General features: G+C 46.6%; 1 protein-coding gene across 3 annotated transcripts in view; it reads right to left on the minus strand.

The window, feature by feature from the left end:
- Window positions 1–2076: 2076 nt before the first annotated feature.
- The window catches only part of ADGRD1 (adhesion G protein-coupled receptor D1), a 148008-nt gene continuing 127765 nt past the window's right edge, over window positions 2077–22319 (minus strand). For 2 of the 3 annotated variants that reach the window (XM_044440635.1, XM_044440637.1), the window contains 4 exons: window positions 11115–11241; window positions 9814–9855; window positions 5989–6081; window positions 2077–4361 (listed from right to left, as the gene is read on the minus strand). In XM_044440635.1, coding sequence (XP_044296570.1) covers window positions 4266–4361; window positions 5989–6081; window positions 9814–9855; window positions 11115–11241 — 358 coding nt within the window. In that variant the 3' untranslated portion in view covers window positions 2077–4265. Of the gene's footprint in view, window positions 4362–5988; window positions 6082–9813; window positions 9856–11114; window positions 11242–22319 lie in introns of those variants that run through there. The other variant, XM_044440636.1, reaches the window with a different exon arrangement.

Below are 22319 nucleotides of genomic sequence, written 5' to 3' on the forward strand. Positions count from 1 at the left end.
GTCATGTGAAAAAGGGGGAATATTCAGGAAAGGGGCACAGCTAGGAAAGGCTGTAAGGGTGCAGTTGATTTTAACAGTTGTTTAAGCATTTGGGAGGGGTGGTTTTGGTATATTTACTGCATTCTGCAAGAGTGATAAATAAATAAAGTCCAGGCTGATGAACAGTGAGAGATGAAAAAGCAACATTTACAGATTACTCACGGTCTATGTACACACAGAGAGCACAGCAGAAGCTGGAGAAACAAAGAAGCGAAGATAAAGATAAGAGCAGCCTTTAAAAAAAAAAGTACACAAAGGAAAGTTATTACTCCAGTGTTTTCAAACTCCAAAACATCAAATGGTATTTAATAAAGTTATTCTTTATTGGATAATGAATTCTTATTCTTTGGTAGAGATGTTATTAAAAATGTGCAGGCAAGGCAAGGCATGGCACTTGCTTTCCTTGCAGAACAAGCCGATGCACGTCTACTCGGAAGTAGACATCACTGAAATAGTTGATGAGAATGCAGCCGTCACTTCACCGTGTGGCCATAAATTCAAGGGGGGGAAAGCAGAGAACTGCTAAAGGCGGGTGTAACACTCATGATATTCCATTGCTGCGGTAACCTGAGAGGTTTAGCTTGGGGATTAAATACACTGAGCAGGGGGTTGGACCCAATGGCCTTCTGGCCTCTTCCAACTGTGCTTTTCTGTGATTCACCACTGAAGTTGGCGCTTTCATCCCCGCAATTTTTCCAAGTTTTCCCTTTCTTCCCTTTTCAGAGTGACTCATGAAGCATAATGAGGCCTGAAATAATATCTTCTAACCTTGGTTTCTTCAAACCAGAGTTTGCAAGCTCACAGATACCATGAGCTCCACACAAAAGTGATGACCCTTCCTTCCTTCCTTCCTTCCTTCCTTCCTTCCTTCCTTCCTTCCTTCCTTCCTTCCTTGTCTTGATGAAGAGTTTTGGGAATTGCACATTGGGAATTTGGGAGTTTTGGGAATGTGGGGAGTTTTGGGAATCTTGCACATTTTTATTGACCTTTGAAATAGCTCAGTAAAGGTGTGACACTACTGTGGCTTTTGAGCTCGTATTTGGTGTCTTTATTACTATTTTTATCTCATGGCCAGCACAGCTAGCTTTGCTTTTGGGAACCTGAGCTTGCAAGCCACCGTGACTGCCATTTGCATCAGTGTAACTATACTGCTGAATTACGGGTAATACCAAAAGAGGAAGGAAGGGAGAATTTGCAGGTGAAGACAAGACAAGACAAGGCACAACGAGTTGAGAAGACATCCCTGACCCTCTCACTATGATCAGGAATGTGCTGGCTGCAGTGCACTGGGACGTAAAGATGCCCCATCCAGAATCAATCTGTCCCACAGAGCAGTTATGCTGGGCAAACTCACCCTGAGTGAACCTGCATTTCCTCACGAAAGCAGCAAACTCAGCTCTCTTTTAGAAGCGTGTTTGCCTGTGATATGAGGTCTCAGAGCTTGTCTAGGAGACTGTGGTGCATGCGCAATATCAGAGTGCTTTGGAATCCCCTCGCATGGCACGATCCCATGCTTCACCATGTTATGCGCCCCCTTCGTGCTTTCTTGCTGTTGCACGGCCTACCTGCATGAGGGAACGTGCATTTGCCATCAACAGCACATCGAGGAGAGGAGAGGGGCCCACAGGACCAGATCGTTCAAGGGTTAAACCAATGAACTCATCACATGTACATAAATGCCATTCGTTAGATGCGGTCTGCACATGCTCCAAAGTGCACAATCAAGTCTGAACTTAATAGGAAATGTGCAATATATTGACGCAGGTGAGCAAGAAAAATGGGCCAATTTTGACCAGGAAGCTGACTCGTTCTGAAAATTGGCTTCATCTCTAATCTAAACAGATTTTCCTGCATCCTGGTGAGTGGGTGAGAGAGAGGCAGGGGGAGGCTGCTTTCAAATAACTGGAGTTTGCATCGACTTCGGTGAATAAAGTGGGCAGATTATATTGTCTGCCCTGCCATGGCGGTCTGAACAGAATGCTCTGGAGATAGTCTGGGAAACTGACAGTTGAGAAATCAGTTGCAAACTGGAACTTGTATGGTTATACATTTTATTGTAGGTTCATTCTGTATTAAATTAAGAAAAATGCCACGTTTAACTCAAAACAAGTGATTAAGTGTATTACACATACAACTGGACACGTGAATCACTCTGGACAGGTGGTATCCATTGCAATGGATGGTGTGGCCTTCCAAGGAGGAGCATTAGATCTCTGTCACCCGTAAGCCATCAATTGACACAGATGCACAAACTTTGTTTTGTAGATTTGCAGATAGTTTCCATTCTGTTGTCCACACATTGTTGGAACGGGATTTTGTGCAAACACATTCATATATATTTGCACTTCCCAAAATGCATAAATCCCTCCAAACAAATCCCTCCCCAATATTTTCATACTTTAGTCTATGAGAGAAATACCCATTTTCATTTTCATTTTGTCCTATTTTTCTACAATTGCATTTGAGTAAAATTATGGAAAGGGAAAAATAAGCCTACAAATTTGTAGGATCTGTGCAATTTGGGAGCAGTCCCTCCACTGCAGGATCTGTGGGGCACCGTTACAGAAATCCAAATGCCTTTGGATTCCTTGTGGATTTATCTGACATCCCTAGCATTGGACTGTGGGGGAACAATAACGTAGGGTAGCAAGTGACAGATCTACTCTGGGTCATTCTGTTGACACGTGTCTCTCATGGGGGGTTTCCTCCCACTGAGAATAACAGGCATGGGGGCTTTCCAATCAGGATTGTGCTGGGCAAAGCCCCCTTTTGCAGATTGGCTGAGACTCCCCAGAGTTACAGCTCCTGGAGATCCCGACCTGGTGATGCCAGGCACCAAAACTGGGACCCTGTGCACCCAAAGTGCTTTCCCGACTGCAGAAGCTCCTTCCTTCTGTACCAGGTACAAACTGCAGCACCCAACACTCCCACTCACTTCCATGGAACATGCAAGTTTGGCTGAGATGGCGCCTAGAAAACATCTGGAGTTTTATCAGAAACAAAACCCTAACAGCAAAGCCCATAAAGAAGGATAGCAGACCCATTTGTAGAGTTGAAACAGGTGTTGCTTTCCCCTTTCTCCCATTGCTGCATGACTAAAGGGACTGAAGCTTTGCTTATTAGCAAAGAAATGTTTTTGCAAAGAAAAATGGTGTCGATGGGTAATCACGCAGAATCCCAGCTGCAGTCTGACTGATGGCTTCACAGTGTTTGTGGTTTTTTCTTGCTGTCGACTCGTGCAGAAGTGTTTTTGTTCATTTATTTTGAAGGCAGAGGGTGGGCACAGTCCTGTTTGGCTTTCGGCATCACACTCTGCTTGGGGGGACAGAGGTGCGGAAGTCCCAGAGCCAGACACGTTAGACTTTCCAAAATCCTGTGGCTCAGCTCAGTCTGCAAAAGCTCTTGGCAGGCACTGGCTAATTCCCATCGGAAAGGTGGCAGACATCTGGATCCCACTGAAAGGTATTTCCAGCAGAGGTGAATAAGTCCCTGATGAATCGATGCTGCAGGTGGCTGCTGGATCGTAACAGCCGTTGGAACCACGATGGCAAGATCCGAGCAGATGTGGAAGCCACGCACATGACTCCTCAGCTGCTGTTTCCCTTGGTCCCAGGGCCAATGCATGGCGGGGAAGCGTGCTTGATCTCAATTCTAATTGTCCCTCTGGCTTTGCTTTTCATACGATGGCCGAATGAAATGGCTGTTGGCTGGGTGTTTTTTGTCTGGCTACATTTCCTCTGGATAATTGGATCTCTCCAGCTATTTAGTGTAGATGGTGAGTGCCAGGCTGGACAAAACCAGCCCCGTTTCAACACTGCTGGCAAGAAACCTTGGCTTTGCAAGGCAGAAAGCATGCCGTGATTGTTCTTTCTTGAGCTGTCTCTGACCTTCCTCGGTCCCGTGACAGAGGCAGCACAATTGTTTCTCCACGCTTAGCGTCTCTGCCGCTGTTTACAGACCATCCACTCTGTGCTGTCACCAGCTATTCCTCAGCCGTTCCTAATGGCTGAGCGGTGGATTGTGACACGAAAAGAACACTGCAAGGAGTGAGTCAATCCAGTGCAAACGGGGCACAAATAGATCTATTCCAATTGAGCAGGTGGCGATTAACGGAGCGGTTCCTACTGGCACAAGTTCTGAGAAGATAAGGGGTGAGCAGGTACCAAGTCAAACGGTCCTAAAAGTATAGTTGGGTTCCCCAAAAGGAGGGCTATTAGGGGTGGGTGTCAGACTGCTGAAAGGTCAATCCTGTGCGCTGAATTGCTACTCTTCTCCCAAGTGTTGCTTTTAGTAGGAGTTGTTCCGGGCTTGTTCCCAGTTATCTGGAAAGAGGGAGTAGGAAAGACACAGAGAGAATCATATTGCAAGGGCATTTCCAGCAGAGGCGCCGACCTCTTGGAGCACTCGCCTGCATGCAGTTGAGGGGAAGGACACCTCTTGAAAATGCCACGGTTCCCACGGGATTTCCCGGGCCAGCGACTGGATGCAGCATTGCTGTGTTGGACTGCTTTTATGGCCATACTTTATGGATATTTATTGTTTCCTGCTCTGTATATATTTTATTGTGTGTGTTTTTCCGTATAGTGCTGGGAACATCAAGGTGCACCTGTGCAGCATAAATAAATACATAAACCTGAAGCAGACAGGCAGGGAGTTCCAGGAAAAGAGCATGGAAGCCCTCGGTTGTGCCTATGACTCCACCTTGCTCAGTGCTCGCTGCAGCTTTCTGAGGAAGCTCAGAGGTGACTCGAGGTCAGAACCTGATTCTCCACTTCACCTACCTCACAGGCTCAGTGGGGACTGGATCTTGGCTCTCCCCAGTCCTAGTCAAGCATTCTGGCCACTAAGCCTCATGGGAACAGCATCCTTCCCTGATCTGGAGGATGTCAGACCAACTGAGGACCACCAGCTCTCTCCTCCAACCCCCATCTTCTTGTGCACCTGCTATTTATCAGGATAGCAAACAGGTACGGCTGGACAAGGGCTAGGAAATGCTCTCAAGACCTTTGGATGGGGCAATAGCCCTGCACTCAGCCTGCCTCTCCTTCTGGCCCAGGCGGTGGCGCAGGTGAGAGGAGGGCAGGAGGTGGGGGCCCCTTGTCCACCAGCTCTGTGTCTGCCAAGCAGACAAGTGGTAGCCAAGATGAGAGAAAGACTGAGGATCGGTGGCAGCTTGTTCCAATGGAGAGGAAGAGGAGATTTACGTGAGTGGCCTTGGATTCTTTGCACAAAAGATCCAGAGATGCGTGGAATGAATATCATAAATATACTGACTAGGAACCCCTCCGTAAAGTCTTGGGCACAGTATCTGTTCCGTTAGCTGAAATGGCTCATTGGCTATGGCAGCTGAGCACTGAACATAGGTTCTTTCTCCATGGTCCCTCTTCCAGCACAACGACAATGGGGCATAAGCTGCCATAACCAATCTGTTTCTGTGGAAACCCCATGTTTCTGAGGTGCCACCAATGGAAAAGCTCTGGACTGAAGGAGCTGTCCATGGTCGGTAGACCAAAGCATCCATAATCAGCACAAACTGTGCTGCGGTTTCTAGGTACATCTGCACTGAGAAGACGCTTTCTAATTCTCATGATTTTGGCAGTCATCCCTAAAGAGTGAGGATAAGAGGTCCTCAAACAAATGCACAGTCCCCCTAATATATGCAGTTCTGTATGCATTTTCACTTAATATACATTTCGGAAGCAATTTCCCTATCATAAAGCCATTGTCTATGTGATTTCCCCTAAAATATGCATTTCTTATGCATTATTAGATTGGAGAATTGCATTGCAAAATTTTAAGAACTGCCAATTTTGAGGGATGACTGAGCTTCTATTTGCATAGTGATTTGAAAGTGCAAAACTGAGTAGGTTTGCATTGAAATGCTAACTAATTTAATGTCTCCCCCATCGCTAATCATGATGAAGACTTAAGAATTTTAGGAAGACTTACAATATCTGAGTTGAAAGGCTTCACGTTGATGTTGCGGATGGAACTGCTGGTGAGCGACCACACCTTGGTTTTGTGCTTAAAGGCAGCTCTAACCTTGAGGAGAAGAAAAAGAAGGCACGGTTAGAGAATTCCAGGCTGCTGCAGCCATGTGGAATTCTTTAGTTCAGAAGCCATGCCCTTCCAGCTCTTGAGAACACGGGAAATTTTAGCCAGGCTAGATCAGGCCGATAGCCTTTCTAGTCCAGCATTCTGTTCCCACCTTGATCAACTGGATGCCATAATGGGAGGCCCACAAGTAAGATTAGCACTAACAACCTTCTACTTGTTTTATGGGTGGGTGGATGGATGGATGGATGGATGGATAGGACTAGTTGCCATTAATTGTGTGTGTGTGTCCTGATATATCCCGCGGTGACCATGTACCACACACCACTAGAACCTTCCTACTCTGTCAGACGCAAAGCTTTCCAACTAGGGTGGCAGCATCAGTTCATACGCTCCGTGGTGGCTCATCAAGCACAGAGCGCATCCAGGAGACGTGTTGTTTTCTGTCATCCAAAGTCATTGCCGGTGGAATCTCGGCAGAGTCATGTGACCAGCACAACGAAAACGAGGTGACGGCTTCCATGTGATTCTTGGACAGCGCTGCTTCAGATGCTAATGAGACTTGGTGTTGCTGATGCGTGCAATGAACCAGCCCTGTGCATTGTGCTGAGATGGCGCAAACGTGCGCAGTGCCAAAAATGAGAGGGAGAGAACGAGCAGTTCACCAGCGTGTGCGCCATTCTCACCTCAAAATGCAAGCGTTTTTTTATGCCACCAACAAGGAAAGTGCACATTTGTAAAAACACAAACTGTTCTAAGCATGTGCCCTCAAGCAGACAGTTCCCCCATAGCTAAAACATGCAAGTGTCAGTTGGAGGGGGAATTCACACTTTTGGGTGTGAATGCAAGCTGGTGAAATCATGGATTTTACTTGGCTCACGTTTGAGATCCCTGGCAGGAATGAAATGACATGCTCAGACATCCCTAGTCGAAAAGAACAACAGCCCAGCATGGAAATGGGTCTAGACAATAACCAGACACCTGGAGGCATGTTTCCCACTTTCCACTCCCCCAGCCATATGGTGCAATCGAACTCACCTCCTGACCTGGGGCCATTGACCTGCCTGTTTGCCTGGCTCTGCCTACCGATGTCATCAGCATAAGCACACTTGGTCTGACGCATCAGACCCAGCCGTCTCTCCCAGCTTCCTGATTCCTCCAGTGCAAAGCCCACAATCGGGCACAGAGGCCATTGTCTTCCCCAGTGTCTGCCTGCAACCATCTGCTAATCAAATACACTGTGCTTGCCATGACTCCTCATTAGAAGATAAGCCAGCAACCTCAGGACCAGATGACCCCAGGGAAAAGGCTGCTCTTGAGGACCACAGGACTGCCCAAATGGACACTCTGGGTGAGTGGCTTCAGTTCTGCTGCCCCAACAGGCGGAGGGCCTGGTTCCTGAGGCAGAGGGGGATGCTAAGCCAACACTTTGCACCTGAGAGCACCTGCAAGTAAAGGTGCAGGCGAGGACTTGGCCAGATGAAAGAGGTCCCACTAGATGAGGGAGTCTCCTCATGAGAAAGCCCCTCTTTATGCACAAGACGTCAGCCAGGAGGCTACAAAGAGGGTTGGATGGAGCTCTGGAAACTAAGGTATAGAAAGCGCAACTGCAGGTCATGAGACTTGCTGGAACAGCCTCCGTTTTGCAGCTCTAGACGTGTCTTGAATCTCCCCTGGTTTTCTAGCCCTTGCTCTATTGGACTCCTTGAGTTGGACACGGGGCTGCCTTGTGAGGCTGCTGGTGGATTGTCCTTGCCCAGATTCCTGCTCTCTTCCTGGAATAGGGCTGGTTTTGGCCAGCAAAGAACCTAGACCTTGTAGATTCCTGACCAGGCCAAGGTCTTCTCAGCATTGGCCCCAAACCTCTGGAATCAATTGCCATCTGAGGCTCATGCAGCCCTTTCTTTACTGATATTCAGAAAAGTCATAAAGACCCATCTGTCCTCTCTGCCTACTCCATATGGTTGGTTCCGTTGACCTGAATCGGCAATCCCTGTTTCTGTGGATTTTTTTGACTGTTTTTATGGCCTTTTATTGTATTCACTTCATGCAGTTTTTATCTTTTATGCCACTTGGAGAGGGCTGCACCTGTAAACCCAGGCTAGAAATAACTGCAGATATTTAGATAATGGGAGTGGGGGGAGATGTTAGAATAGGAGCAATACACTAAGGACTCCTTAAATTATTTCAGTAGCTCTGCCCTAAGGTAAGACATATTGTCAACAGAAACCAACATACAATTTTATTTTCTCATCTCTACACTAAAGCTAGGATTACTATCCTGTGTCGATTTGTCTCCTGTCTTCTGTCTTCCTTGTTTGGCAAACTGCAAAAATCTAAAGCGGGGAGATGAAATGGCACACGCTCCCAGCACAGCCAGACCCTCAAGGCAATCAAAACTGCTCCCTTCTTTTTTTACAACTCACTTTCCCATCCAGCCCTGACGGCTACTGCTTGTAAAAGCAGGCAAGAAATGGAATCCCAATGCTGTGACAGAACTTGCTCACCCTGGGATAGATTTCCAAGTCCCCATCGTTAATTTAGTCAATCCTCCTTGGCTTGTAAAATACACTTTACTAATTGGGTTTTGGAGTCAAATAGAGCCCAATTAGCTCATAGTCTAAAACACACAATGAGATGCATTTAGCAATAGCTCCAATTTAATGTAATAGATTAATATAATATGTATATTAATACACTTCACGGGGACAACTGTGTACGAGTGGGGTCTTTAATAGCGTTGCAGCATTAATTGAGAGAGGCTGCAGCCTGGGAGGAGCCGCACAGCTTGGTCCAGGCAAAACGTCTTGAAGGGATAGAAGAAGACTCTGCGGTGCGACTCAGCCGGGTGCTTTCCGGAGGCTTGGGGCTTCAGCTCAGCTGGGGCCAAAATGGCCGTGATAGCCCAGGTCATTTGGCCAGTGGCCAACCATTGCGCTACCTTGGCCCTTACGCCTGGATCCTCCTGTCAGGACAGGGAGGAAGGAAGAGGTGTCATCCACGCCAACTTCCTTCAAAGTCCTCTTCAGGATCTGCCAGGAAGCCATGCTAGAGGCAGAGAGGGGGACCAATCCAATCTGCCACTCACATGGCTTGGTGTGACACAACCCCTGCCTGGTCACAGATGACAATTTGTTCCGACTGGATTATTATGAGGATTTACCCCAAGTCATACATTCCTTCACATCTGAGCTAGAAAGAACATGGGATGTTAAAACTGGAAGAAATTGGAATGGGCAGGTCTGTCCCTCCATCATTGCTATGCCTTCACAGCCAACTTCTGACCTTTCACAGAACCCCGCAACTCTTCGATTCTCCAGCCACAGGCAGGCCCAGCAAGCTCGCCCATCTCGCCAGACTCAGATCTAACCAGACACAATCAAAGCCTGATTGCTCCAGTGTGGATGACCATCAAGCCCAAACATCAGCTGCTGGTTTTACACCTAGGGCTCTTGATGGCAGCCCAGCCATCCACTTTTCTGAAGATGCCATAAATTGCAGAGGCAGAAGCTGAAGCTAAAAACTCTGTGCATTAGGCTTGCATGCTGCTGAGCAAAACAACAGGCCTGCTCCACAGAAGGGTCATCATTAAATGGTGCCGCTCCTTTGGCATTGCAGCTGGTGTATAGCCAGATTTTAGCTTGTCATATTATTCAGCTAAAGAAATAAATGCAGATATATAAGTGCTCTTGGTTTTTACTGCACTACATGGAAACGTACCTCTGAGTTCAGGAGACAGTGAAACAGGAAGATGAAGAACCCCTAAAAGGTAAGGAGAAATAAGAAAAACATAGAAATATGCTGATTTTTATCTTATTGTTATACCATTATTCATGCATTGCAGAACGACCTGCGGAACTCATATAATAGAATGTTAGAAAGGGTTGCCTGATTCCTCTCCTCAAGTAGGCAGACTGGCAAGTGACAGAAAGTGACAGACAAGTGTGACTTTGCTTCTAGTTGAATGGCAAGGAGGGGAAACATGGCCCTCCAATCAAGTTTTGGACAGACAATAACGCCTAATTTTCTGTGACACTCTTCCAAGGTCAACTGGATAGAATTCCCACTATCTGGACTTCAGTCTGCCTTGCCCTGGGTACACTGATGCCCACCTGGGACGATTTGGGAAGAGGAAATCAATAAAGGGATTAAAAGATCCTGATTGCTTCTACTGGTGGGAGAGATCAGTTCTGTCACAGCCCCGGGCACTCAACCCTTCCCTGTACTTCTAGAATGTGGGACATGAGGGCTATGTTCTCCTATAGACTTCTGGGAACCATGCCCATAGGCAGGTGAGAACGTCTTTAGCACTGATGGAAACCATGAGTAACAAGGGAAGAACCTCTCCTTGCTTTCTTTGGGGAGAGGAGACACCCCACCCATTCTGCTGAAACACTAGGCTGGCTCTTCAACCTAGGGAGGAACAAGAGGACTGGGTTCTGTCTGGACTGCCTCTTGAGAAGCCCACTGTCAGCTCCCGGCACTCTTAAGGAGTTGCCAGTGCCCTGGGACTTGACCTCTATCAGGCAGCGGTCCTGCACTGGGCCTTCAGCCTCCATCTACAGGCCCAGGACAATATCGGGAAACCTTGGGCAACTCTCAGGGTCCCAGCAGGGCTCATCACGACTCAAGCCATAGAAGGGACGTTGGAGATGAAGCACATGATGCCTGAGTGGCACAACGGGTGATGCTACAATTGTTGCTACATTATATTTCCATCTTATCTTTTTTTTCCTTTGGGTTCCTTTTGGGTGGGACCCAAAGCTTACACAAGCTTCCTCCAGTTCATTGTGTCCTTACTGCAACAAACCCATCAGGCAGAATAGGCTAAGTGTAAGTGACTGGCTCAGCATCACCTTCTGAGCATCATGGCCGAGTTGGGACTAGAACACAAATCTAGGTCAGAGGAAAAGCAACAGTAAAAATGGAAAATGCTGATCGAGGGCTCACTGAAAAACACGGAATGTTCCATGATGTGCGTTTTGGCCCCTCTGCAGCTTAAATGCAATACAAGAACTTACTTGCAAGGAGTTGAATAAGGCAAACATGTACTGGAACACCAACGCGTGGACATTGACAGCCAGGACGCCAAAGACCCATGAGCTTCCCAAGATGGGTAGCAAGACAGCCACTGCCTTGGCTGTCAACCTGTAAGATGGGGGGGAAAAGGTATGATTTTGAGATGTTGGGTACTCATTTGAGATTTTTGGCTGTTGAGATTTCACACCAAGACTTCACATTGGGAGTTGAAGCCCAAAATATCTGTAGGTCAATTTTTCTATTCTCCTTCCATAGAATTTCTGGTTGACCTCTTGACATCACAATGTTCCAAGTTCACCCAACCGCAATTCTGTCAATCCCACATCCTTTGCTGCTGTTGGTGGAGCATTGCAGCCTCAAAAGACGGGCATGCTTTTCCAGCAAGCCATAAATGTGGAATCCCAGACACACAGCTGCCATTTTCCCACCGTAGCTGTTCATTCACTATAACGCCTGCTTTGGCCTTGAGCTCTTGGGTAGAGTGCCATCCACCTATTTTCTCCTATAGCTCCTTAAGTAGAAGAACCAGAGATTTACCCTTTTGAAGTGGAAAACCCAAGGAAAGAGCCTTGAATATCTCTGAGAGGGTCTCTCCCACCGCCCATACAAACCAGCCCTGGGGCACAACTTGAAGCTACATCTCAAATCTAGGTCACCCTGTGTCCTCCAGAACAAATGCAAAAAATGCAACTGATGTTTGAAGGATTAGCCACTTTGCCTTTTGATCAACTGCATGACAATCCAAGGAGGGCATATTTATGGCCCGAGCATACAGAAGGAAGTTAATCAATACCACTTTCATAATGGAGTCATTTTATGGGGGGTATATTAGCTGGTCTTAAATCACAGAGCCCTGTTTCCATGCAGGGAGTCCAATTACTCATCAACTATTTGAGGCACTCAACTGACAGACAAATGATTGTGAAATTGGATCTCATCATTCTACCACAAGCATTCTTTAAGCTGCTGCAGCAGCTCCCTTCCCCCCCCCCCCCCGGGGTTTGGGATGTGTTTTCCTACTGGAGATTGGATATTTGGCTAGCTTGTGTGGTAGGCATAACAGGTGAAGGTGACAAGAGCTGAACAAAAGGGTTTCCTACAAAGATGGATAAAATTTCTCTGTGGGAGTCAGCCAGGGGTGGATGGGAATTCCCTTTGGTGTGCTTTGTAATAAGAACTTGCAAAAAGTTGCAAATGTCTTAATACACAGGACAGAAATGTCTGTGTTTTATTATATTTTAATCTACCCAATAACTAATCTTCTCTGGGTGGAAATAACTTCAGGTTACAAGAGATTTTTTTTTCAGATTGCAAACTGTCTCATGAAAGAGACTTAAAGTGATGGAGGGATTTGGGTGCTTTGCATTTCAAAATCTGGGTTTGATGTTCCAGGTTTTCAACCAGATTTGTGGTGTTGAAATAGACACTGCTTATTAATTAATTGATTTCAAAATTTCCCTAATAGCCACAAAACACAATTAAGCCCATGATCGGGATAGCTGTGTCTAATGAATGTGGGGAGTATGGAAAGATGAGCATTCCAGTCCAATTGATGAAGTCTTGGGCAGTGGCCCTCGGTGGTAGATTTTCAGTGGGGGGCCTTCTGGATGTCACCTGCCTCCACCCATCCAAGCTGACTGTTAGATCTTCCTGAACAGGAAGAAGCAGAGAAGGGCTTCAGTTGCAATGGGCCCTCACTTGCTCTACAAAGCCCAACCTTTGTGGACCAGGCTGGATGCCTGTCTCTTAGTTCCAGGGCGCTGTGGATATTGCCACTACAGTCGCCGTTCTTGCCCCTAAAAGCAGCAACAGAAGCAAGATGATGATCATGTTGATGATGAAGATGATGATGATGATGGAGAAACTGGGAAACTGGGATGGGGATGAGTTTGAAAGCTTGCTTGCTTGCTCCCTCCCCGTGGCCTTCACATCTCTATACGCAGTGAACGTGGATCGTTGAAACTGAAGCATTCTCATCCTTCATATTGTTCTGCTGTTCTTCCGTTACGGGCTTATTTGTGCCCATTGTGCATGTGTGCAGGGGAGAGGCATAGAACTTGAAGTGTGGCTTCTGCTGCTGGGGATGCATCCCGTACCCCTGCTCTGGACCTCTCCAGCAAGAGCCCGCTCTGGTCTCCAGAGCCTCCACAACGACAAAGAGCAAAAGCCTGAAAGCCCAACCTTCCTGAGTGGCACGATCTGGGTTGGGAGAAAGAAGAAAAGTTCCCTTTCATGAAATAACTGAGCCCTGCTCCCCACAGCACTCTTCTTGGCAAACACACCATTATGTGCTTGTTTCAAAGGAGCCGCTACAATGAGGCACGAGGTCCTTTCTTCCAGTTGAATAGCAACATTTAGGTCACAGAGGGAAGGTGTCTTTGTGTGGATCAGAAATCCCCTCATCCTTGATTGAATATTGCTCTTCAAACACACTCAGGCAGCCCCCGCAAAGAATGTATTCAGCTAGGAATAGGAAGGATTCAGAGAGCTCCTAGGATAATTGTTCACGTTGTAAGATAAATACATGCAGAGAAAAGCAAAATGGGAAAGAATCAAAATGGAAGCTTGTTCAAGGAAGCTGGCAGGTACAGAAAGCACCCTCTCACTGCCAGATACCTGTACTGAGATCAGTTCAGAAGGTGTGGGACACCTGGAGAAGGGGCTGCCCCAATCAGCAGGCATGTCCATGCGAGGAAAGCTGCCTCGCCTGATCATTGCTTGAACACATGGATCACCCAAGCAGGGCTGTTTACAGGGATCATAACCACCTGATTGTCAATGGTGCAGCAAAGGGTGCGACAATCAGGTGCTGAGCAGGGGAAAAACAACCTGAAGCCCTCTGAGCATTTTATTCCACAATACCAGTCAAGCCCAACCAGTATGACTGATGCTCAAGAACAGAGAGGGCCATCGTACAGGACATCTGGACAGTGCCAGGTGTGGAGGAGTCACCGAGCTTGGAAATGGAACATCAGCACCCCCCATGGGAGGCCTCCTATTTAAGGTGAGCCGTGCAACCCTCTAAGTTCTTTCTCTGAGTTGAGGTCCAATCCAGGCCAGCAAAGGACTTGTCTTCTCTTGCCTGGGGTTCTGAATCCCCTCCACCACCCAACTGGAGGTCATTTCCATGACCGCTGAAGCAAGCAGGTGGGTGGGAGGCTGACAGATGGGTCACGGACCTAGGGCTGAGCAACATGTCATCCTGAGGGACCAGTCCTTGAACCAGGAAGGTCCATGCCAAAGAGTACAGTCAAGAGTCATCGGAACATAGGAAACTGTTCTCTGGGGAGTGAGGCCATGGGTCCACCTAGCCCAGGATTGCTATGATGGCTCCCCAGGGTTCCAGGCTGAATTCTTTCCCAGCCCTACATCCAACCTGGTGCCTTCTGCCTGTTTAGCATGTGTTGTACCACTGGGAGCCAAAGGACATGCAGAGACAGGTTGTTTCCTTCAGAACAGGCTGCACTTTCCGATAACCAACCAACCAATCAACCAACCTATCACAACAACCACCACAGAAGCAAAACAAAGCAGGTGTCAGCTACTTTCCAGAGGACTCCTCAGCAAACATTTATCAGATGCTGGCAAAGTCAACTGGGTTTTTTCCAGGGCATAAAGCTTTGTTTAATGAAATACTCTATTAAAAGTTCATGTGGGTAATACAAATTCAACCACGCAAGACCCAGAAAATGCATGCATCTAGGAGTATTTACTCTCCACTCAAGCACCTTTCTTCCTTTCCTGTATTTAATGTTCCCCTCCAGCCCTGCCAATATCAGATTGTGAGCAAGATCTTCTGTCCGCCCCTAACATCCATTCGGAAGAGATTTCACTGCTTGCGGGAAGCCCACTCTCTTGCAGGCAGGTGTGTGGCCCATAACTTACAAATCAATTTTATCAGCTAGATGTGTGTAACTAATCTGTCTGCAGGTGGCTGACCTCCGCTACTTCAGCCATCCCATTTGCTGACTTAGAGAGGCTGCTTCAACCTATAAGGCAAGGTCATGAAAAGAGTAGGAAAGAAGAAACTGTTTCCCAGAGAGGCTTATCAAATCCAATACCCAGACCAATTTGTGATTTTAGCTGAATTTCCCCTATTTGGGATGAGTTACACAAAAATGGACTGAGCTCACTTACAGCCTTGCAGCCTTTCATGGAAAGATGCTTGGAACGTTTCTCTTCATGTGATCTCCAAGGCTACCATTCTGTCCCACCAAGGGATCTAACGGCATGGAATCAGAGGGGGCTGAGATGCCACCTAGCCCAGCCTCCCCTGTACAATGCTGGACATTTAGAGTTGAAGCATTCCTGACAGAGGGTGCTCCAGCCTCTTCTTGAAGACCTCCATTTTAATCCATTTCTACTGATCTCTGAATGCCCAACCAATTTTCCCACAGGACTTGAGAAGGAGCCTGGTTCTCCTTGGCCCCCTGTCCTCTCTCTGGGTTGATGGGCCTTGGCGTTTTGGCTAAGCATTCCAATCCCTTTGCTTCTGAATCTGAGGCAACAACCTCTAAAAGATGCATTATGTGAGAAGAAAAGTCACCTGTCCACAGCACCTGGAAATCAGGCCAAAGAGATTCAGGCCACCCTGGTTGCACCCTTCCACATTATGGTGGGATATACAGTATTTCTATCAAAATTGAGGTCCTTTTGGGGTCCCTGTCCGAGAGACCACTCCAAAGGAAGTAAAGAGGGTGGCATCCAACAGAAGGGCCTTCTTGGTTGTGGCACCCCATCTTTTTGTGGCATTTCTATACTGTTTGATTAGCTCAGTGTTCTCAGAATGGTGTACAGAATATTTAAAAAATTACCAAATAACATTTGGTAAATGAGCTCCCTGAAGAGGTATGAGTACGCTTGGTGCCTACTCTTTTTTCTTTCTGGCTCCAAGTGAAAACCTTCTTATTTTCCAGCTATATTAATGGGTAACTTTAACTTTAGTTTTAAGACTATATTTTACCATGTATCCCTGCTGTGTCTCTGTGCCAACTCCACTGTAGTTCCTGTGGACTTATTGTTATTGTTCCTATTTATTGGTGTTATTCTTCTATGGTTTTATTGTTCCATGTTGTTTCCTTCTTTTGGTTTACATGTTAAAATGTTTCATTTTAAACCTGTTAACTGCCCAGAGAGCCTTTGGGCTATTGGGCAGTATAAAAATGAAATAAACAAACAAATAAATGCATTGTAATAATTCTTGTGGAGTACTTGATAATTTAATGCAAATCCATGCCTTCTTCTCTGGTGATGCACACCCTATTTTGGAAATTCACAGGGGTCACTGTGCTGAAGAAAGTTGCTTTCAACTTTATTTGCATTAGTTGGGAACCTATGGCTTCTCCCTGCACAATCTAACTTGTGAAAAAACCAAATTGAAAAAGGTTGATGGCAGATGAGTTGCATCTCTGTGCGTGAGACTGCAGTAACGACGCAACACTTTTGGTGGAAAGGCACAACTTGCGGTAAAAGATGATACATTAAAAGATGTTGCCCGAAGTGCCAAGATGGCATCCTTGGTCACATTTATATTCCAAGGACTCTGTACATCAGCTTTATGGAGAATCAGAAGACTAATATCAAAGTTATGGTACTGCATGCAGTCGACACTTATTCAAATGTGCACCTTCAGTGGTTCCGTGGGTAGCACAATCAATCACAAACACAGCCTGACAACACATTTGCAACACAGGCCTCGATATACATATTTCTCCCCCACACCATTCTCCCCAAAATAGAAATGAAAACATAGATAGCATAATTAATAGAAGTGAAATGCCTGCATTTTTTTTCTGGAATGCAAAGCTCTTCAGACTTTGGGGTATGATTTCTTACACCTCCAGCACATTATTCTGCATTTCAGATTTGTATGTCTGTCTCTCCCTCCTAAAATCCAGACATCCAGTGTTAAAACTGATGCCAGGCTGGTCTCTATCTGCAGCTTTATGCTGTACAAATTGCAAATAGGAGCATCATTTTCAGTTGAACAAATAATACTACCCCATTTCTGCATTTGATTCACTTCATCTGCATAGTAAGCATAGAAACATAGAATCAGAGCGAGTCAGAAGGGGCCTCCTGGGCCATCTAGCCTGACCCCCGGCTCCAGCCGGCTCCACTCACGACATGCCCACCATGTGCATGTCCAGCCTATCTTTGAACACCCTCACCGATGGGGCCCCAGCCACCTCCCATGGAAGCCTCCCATGGAAGAGTTCGCTCCCATTCATATCCCTGGAATTGAGCATTTGCTTAGCTCTGACAGGAGAGTATCCATCACTAAAACACAGTGAAATGATTCCAGGGTATAATTTTGCAAAATAATATGAGGTCACAGCAATGAGCACGCTGCACTGGGTTTTCATGAGGTTTGGTTGATGCCTGCTCCAAGTTTTGGAAAGACCTAGGAAAAGACACCCTCAAGACCCCTTCCTCAGGGTGACTACCTTCTCACCGCTATGGCCACTAGCTGCTCTTGTTCCTCCTCTTTGGCTACCGCTTGCTTGCTTGACCTGCAAAGAGCCCCACCTCCTCAGCACCACCAGAGTTTGGACCAGAAAGAGGGGTAGCTGAACAAGTGGGACACAAGGGTGAAGAGCAGAAGCAACTTCAGGGGCTTTTGCTAGCAGCCCCCTGCTCAGATATGGGACCTTGGAAGGTGCCCAGCTATGCCTGTCCTTGGCATCAGACCTGGGTTTGGTTTGGACCAAGATGCCTGGAGAAGGAGCTCCTTCTTCCTGACAGAACTCATGAACGGGCACATTGGATCAGCCATAAGAGACCTCGACCCTTATTCAGAATCCTTGGATGCAGCCAGGTGTCTAACCTCACTAGTTTAGGAACTCCAGATGTCTTTCCTTGTGAACTTGGAGATGTGACATGAAGGCTTTCTTTTCTTGATCTCTGTCGGTTAAAGTGGAGCAGTGGAGTCTGGTCCTCCAGAGGCCTGCAATTCCAAGCACCCCTTGGCTGTGTATCAGTGGTGAGGACTGGTGGGGTAGGACCTGAAGCCACCCCAGTGGATGCTATGGTACAGGCATGCATTGCCCCTACGCCTTAGAGCAAGCGCGTGTGGCCCAGTCACCTGCAGGTACCTTTATACTACAGCTCCCATAATCCCTGATAATTTCCTGTGTTGGCAGGGGTTTATGGTACTTGCAGCCCTAACCATGTGGAAGGCATCAGGCCATTTACCCCAGTTTTGGAGTCATTTTGCCTTGGGGAGCACATGGAGATCGGTTGGAGCAATATCTGGCAGACTTGGGCTCCTGAAGTGGATCGTGGCAATTAGGGCTTTGGAAGAATGGAGCATTAGAATGCCATGCAAAACACTGCTGGGAGGGGTTGGGGTCTCTGTTGGAGACAAGATTCCCCTTTGACAGCCTCAGCCTGTCAGAGAGAGGTTTTGTTTAGGTTTTCCTTTTTCTGTCTCCAAATGCAGCAGAGAGGAGGGCAACCCAGACTGCAGCAAAAGCTTCTTCAAAGACAGAAGTGCAGGGTAGAAATATGGGCCATAGACAGAACCACTAGGACACTTTGATCCAGGAATGCCTGCTCCTGTTTGGTCCCTGGGGATCTTTTCCCAGAGTCGACCAATTCCTATTGATCTGGAAGAAGCAGCTTTCAAGAAACCTGAGAAACACAATTACCCAGGACCACAGATCTACTTGAGCTATTTCCTCGCTCTGTGGGCATATATTTTAAAAGCTCTCAGAAGTTCATGCTGATCCTTTTGCTGCTTTGGCACTTCAAGCTCACAATAGCCATTACGGAGGAAATTGCTTCCCTTTCGTGAAAGCTTTGTATTCCGATCACCTGGGTTCACTGGAACATTAGTTATGAGAAGGACCCATTTTTCTACAGCAGATGTGATCATGTCCTCCCACCAGCTTTTCTCAGAAGGGAGGGGGTGCATGTGAACGCAGGACATCTGTCAAGGAGGAGAGCAAGGTTCACCCCAGGATCACACGTCTCCATCCACTGGGACCTACCCTGCCCTGCAAAGAGCTTCACCTCTTTTGTGTGATTCCTGCAGGACTCCTGGGAGCATGGTAGTCCCGGCTAGCTCTCCCGGTCCTAGTCAACAAGCATTAGGTTGAACTCAGTTGAGTGGGAGAAACATGCCCATCGAGAGGTTACTGCTTCCATGAGGACAAAGTTGAAGTTTAGTCCTAACCCTAATCTGCAGCCTGAGAACCAGAGTGGTGTAGTGCTTAGCATGCTGAGCTGGGATGGAGAAGGTCTGACTGCTACTTCCCACTTGCCCATGAAGCTCCCCGGATAGCTTTAGGCTGGTGACTGACGCTTGGCTTGGCCTGCCTCATATGAACTTCTGGCAAGATTCAGTTGGAGCAGGAGAAAGACAGAGGCAAACTTAACTGTGTTTCTGCCTTGGAGTCACAAAAAGCTGCTGAGAAGAGTCTCTAAGCAGAATCCTGTGTCTTCTCCAGTCCCTGAAAACCACACTGGATGGGCCTCTGAATAAGGTCTTTGCTTGAGCAAACTCCTTGAACACCCCTAAGCAGTTAACAAAATAATAAATGGAAAAGGGCGCACAGGTACACACAGGAGCTCATGGCTTGTGGGAAAGTAAGTGAACAGGTACGTTTTCAATAAATACCTAAAACACCTCCCTGGGGGTCTGATCCAACCAAGAAGGGTTTGTTCCACAGGCGAGCAGTGCTGCACAGAAGGCCTGTTTCGCTCATCCGCAATCCAAGGGCTACTCAAGAGACAGCAGGGCCTCCCGCAGTGTTCGTGAAGAGGGAGATGCTCCTTGAACGGTGAGGTCATGGACTATAAAAGCCTCCTTATGTGGTGGGAAGACAATGCGAGGAGGGAATAAGGAAGCCATTCCTGCATTTCCTGCTGCAGCACCGGAGAAGGACCTGTTCTAGGATTGTTTGGCCCTCAGTGTGTCTGCTAAGTGTTTTTTCCTGTCCAAGACCTTTATATAACTTTGTGTATGTGAAACTCTCACCAACTCGTACTGACAGATGTTAAGCCATTAAAAGGCATCAACATCTTTTCCCCCATTCCCTCCTTCATGTCACTGCCTTTATTATCATCATTAGCTCTTTTTCAGCCAGTGATTTTCGAGTTGCAAGTTCGTCCGTTGTTTTGCAATGACAACAAGCTGGTGGAAAGGACCTGAGGGACCCTTTTTAGCAAAAAATTGACAAATGGCACCTCCATATGACTCTACCATCCCTGTTGGTGACCAAGAAACAAACGAAATTTGCAGCGCGTGACACTGCAAAGGCCAAAATGATTTCTGTGACCATAAACACAGTGCTTTCAAGGAAAAGAACAAAGCATCCAATTTCAAAATTAAGTATAAAGATGACTCATTTGGATGCAATTGCAGGTCTCCGGTTGGAGCCCTCCAAGAAGGAAGACCCACAGGTCTTCTTGTCAGATATGCTGAAGGGTCAAACAGGGGCACAGACCCAGCTCCTTAGTTCTTCAGTCCCTCAAGAAATCCCTGACAGAGTCTGAATACTTCATGAAAATGGTACGTGAAGAATGACCTTAGTTTGCTAGAGTGAGGCCAAGTTCCTTGTGGAACTGGAGAAACAGACTCTGCCAATCATGTTGTTGTTGTTATTTTTTTCTAATCACTTTCTTTTAAAATGCAATTGGTGCACAGAACCCAGTGAGTCTGATTCTTCCTTTATTATTCAGAAATCTACTTTGAAAACCCACTGGAAAACCTGACTTTTTTTTTTTTTTTTTTGCCTTATTGATGGCTCTATTTAGACCACTGGCAAGGTAGCGAAAACTCTTCAATTTTAAGTATACCTTGCAAGCAGATGGTAAAGTTAAAAAATGTCCTTTTGGTTCCTCTGCAAATTTATCTGGATTTACTTGCAATGTATTTTATTCAGCCTGCATCAAATTTTGTTGGTCTGTGACCATCATGCATTTATTTCTCCTTTCACCCAGGAGTCAGCGAAGCAGACAAATGTGGTACCCAGAATGGCACCAGGATGACAAAAGGGCAGTGCTGAGAACGGAAAAGGGACACTCTGAAAACTTCAAACTTCTCTACTCGTTTCCCTTTTGCTCCTTGCCCCAGATCTAAACATTTGCAATTGTCATCATATACACGAGAATGTGAACTTAAAAAATTAGGCATGGCCAAGTGTTATTTTTGCAATGTATGGCTGTGAAAGCTGGACCATAAGGGAGGCTGAGCACCAAAGGGTTGAGACCTTTGCATTGTGCTGCTGAACGAGACTCCTGCGAGTCCCTTGGACCGCAAGGCGATCAAACCGGGCAGGCCTAGAGGAGATCAACCCTGACTGCTCTTTAGAAGGCCAGATCCTGAAGATGAAACTCAAATACTTTGGCCACGTAATGAGAGGCAAGGACTCCCTGGAGAAGAGCCTAATGCTGGGAACAATAGAAGGCAAAAGAAGAAGGGGACGGCAGAGGATGAGGTGGCTGGATGGAGTCACTGAAGCAGTCAGTGTGAGCTTAGGTGGACTCTGGGGATGGTGGAGGACAGGAAGGCCTGGAGGAACATTGTCCATGGGGTTGCAATGGGTTGGACATGACTTCACGACTAGCAACAACAACAAAGGGTTATTTTTTAAAAAAAGAAAAGACAATGTACATGTATCTTATATAGATTTCTCCTAACACAGACATGTTAATGTACTTTCACCTGCTATACACATTTTTACAAGCAAATTCCCTGTATTTTAGGCTTTCCTATATTTCCCCCACTTAACATACAGATTTTGGGACACTTTGGGATGCTTACAGCATTTCTGTATGCGTTTCTTGTTACAAGGATGCACCACAAAATTCTAAGAAGTGCAAATACTGAAAGACAACTACGTTCCCTCACCTGCTGATTGGGAGGGAATTAATTTGAAACTACTAGGATGAAGTCGAGCAAAACTACCCATCATTTCTAAGCATCTGCGTGTGTCCTGGAGTTCTTTCTTAGGGGCACCTCTACGTCTACCATTTTTAGAACAATGCTCCACATGCAATATGGGGAAATAAGTACATCTTCAAAATGCTCTTTCACTAGCCCTATGCTGTAGCTCCCACTCTAAATTTTGGCAATTTTGATCCCCTTGCAAGGGGCAGTTGTCCATGCATTTTTTTTCTAATTCTGTCAAGAAATAGAAAAGTTACAAGCAGTTCTGCCAAGAAGCAGAAAAAGTTTGCAG

The sequence above is a fragment of the Varanus komodoensis genome, unplaced genomic scaffold (genome assembly GCF_004798865.1).
Source record: "Varanus komodoensis strain SLA01 unplaced genomic scaffold, ASM479886v1 scaffold38, whole genome shotgun sequence".
Taxonomy (NCBI): Eukaryota; Metazoa; Chordata; class Lepidosauria; order Squamata; family Varanidae; genus Varanus; species Varanus komodoensis.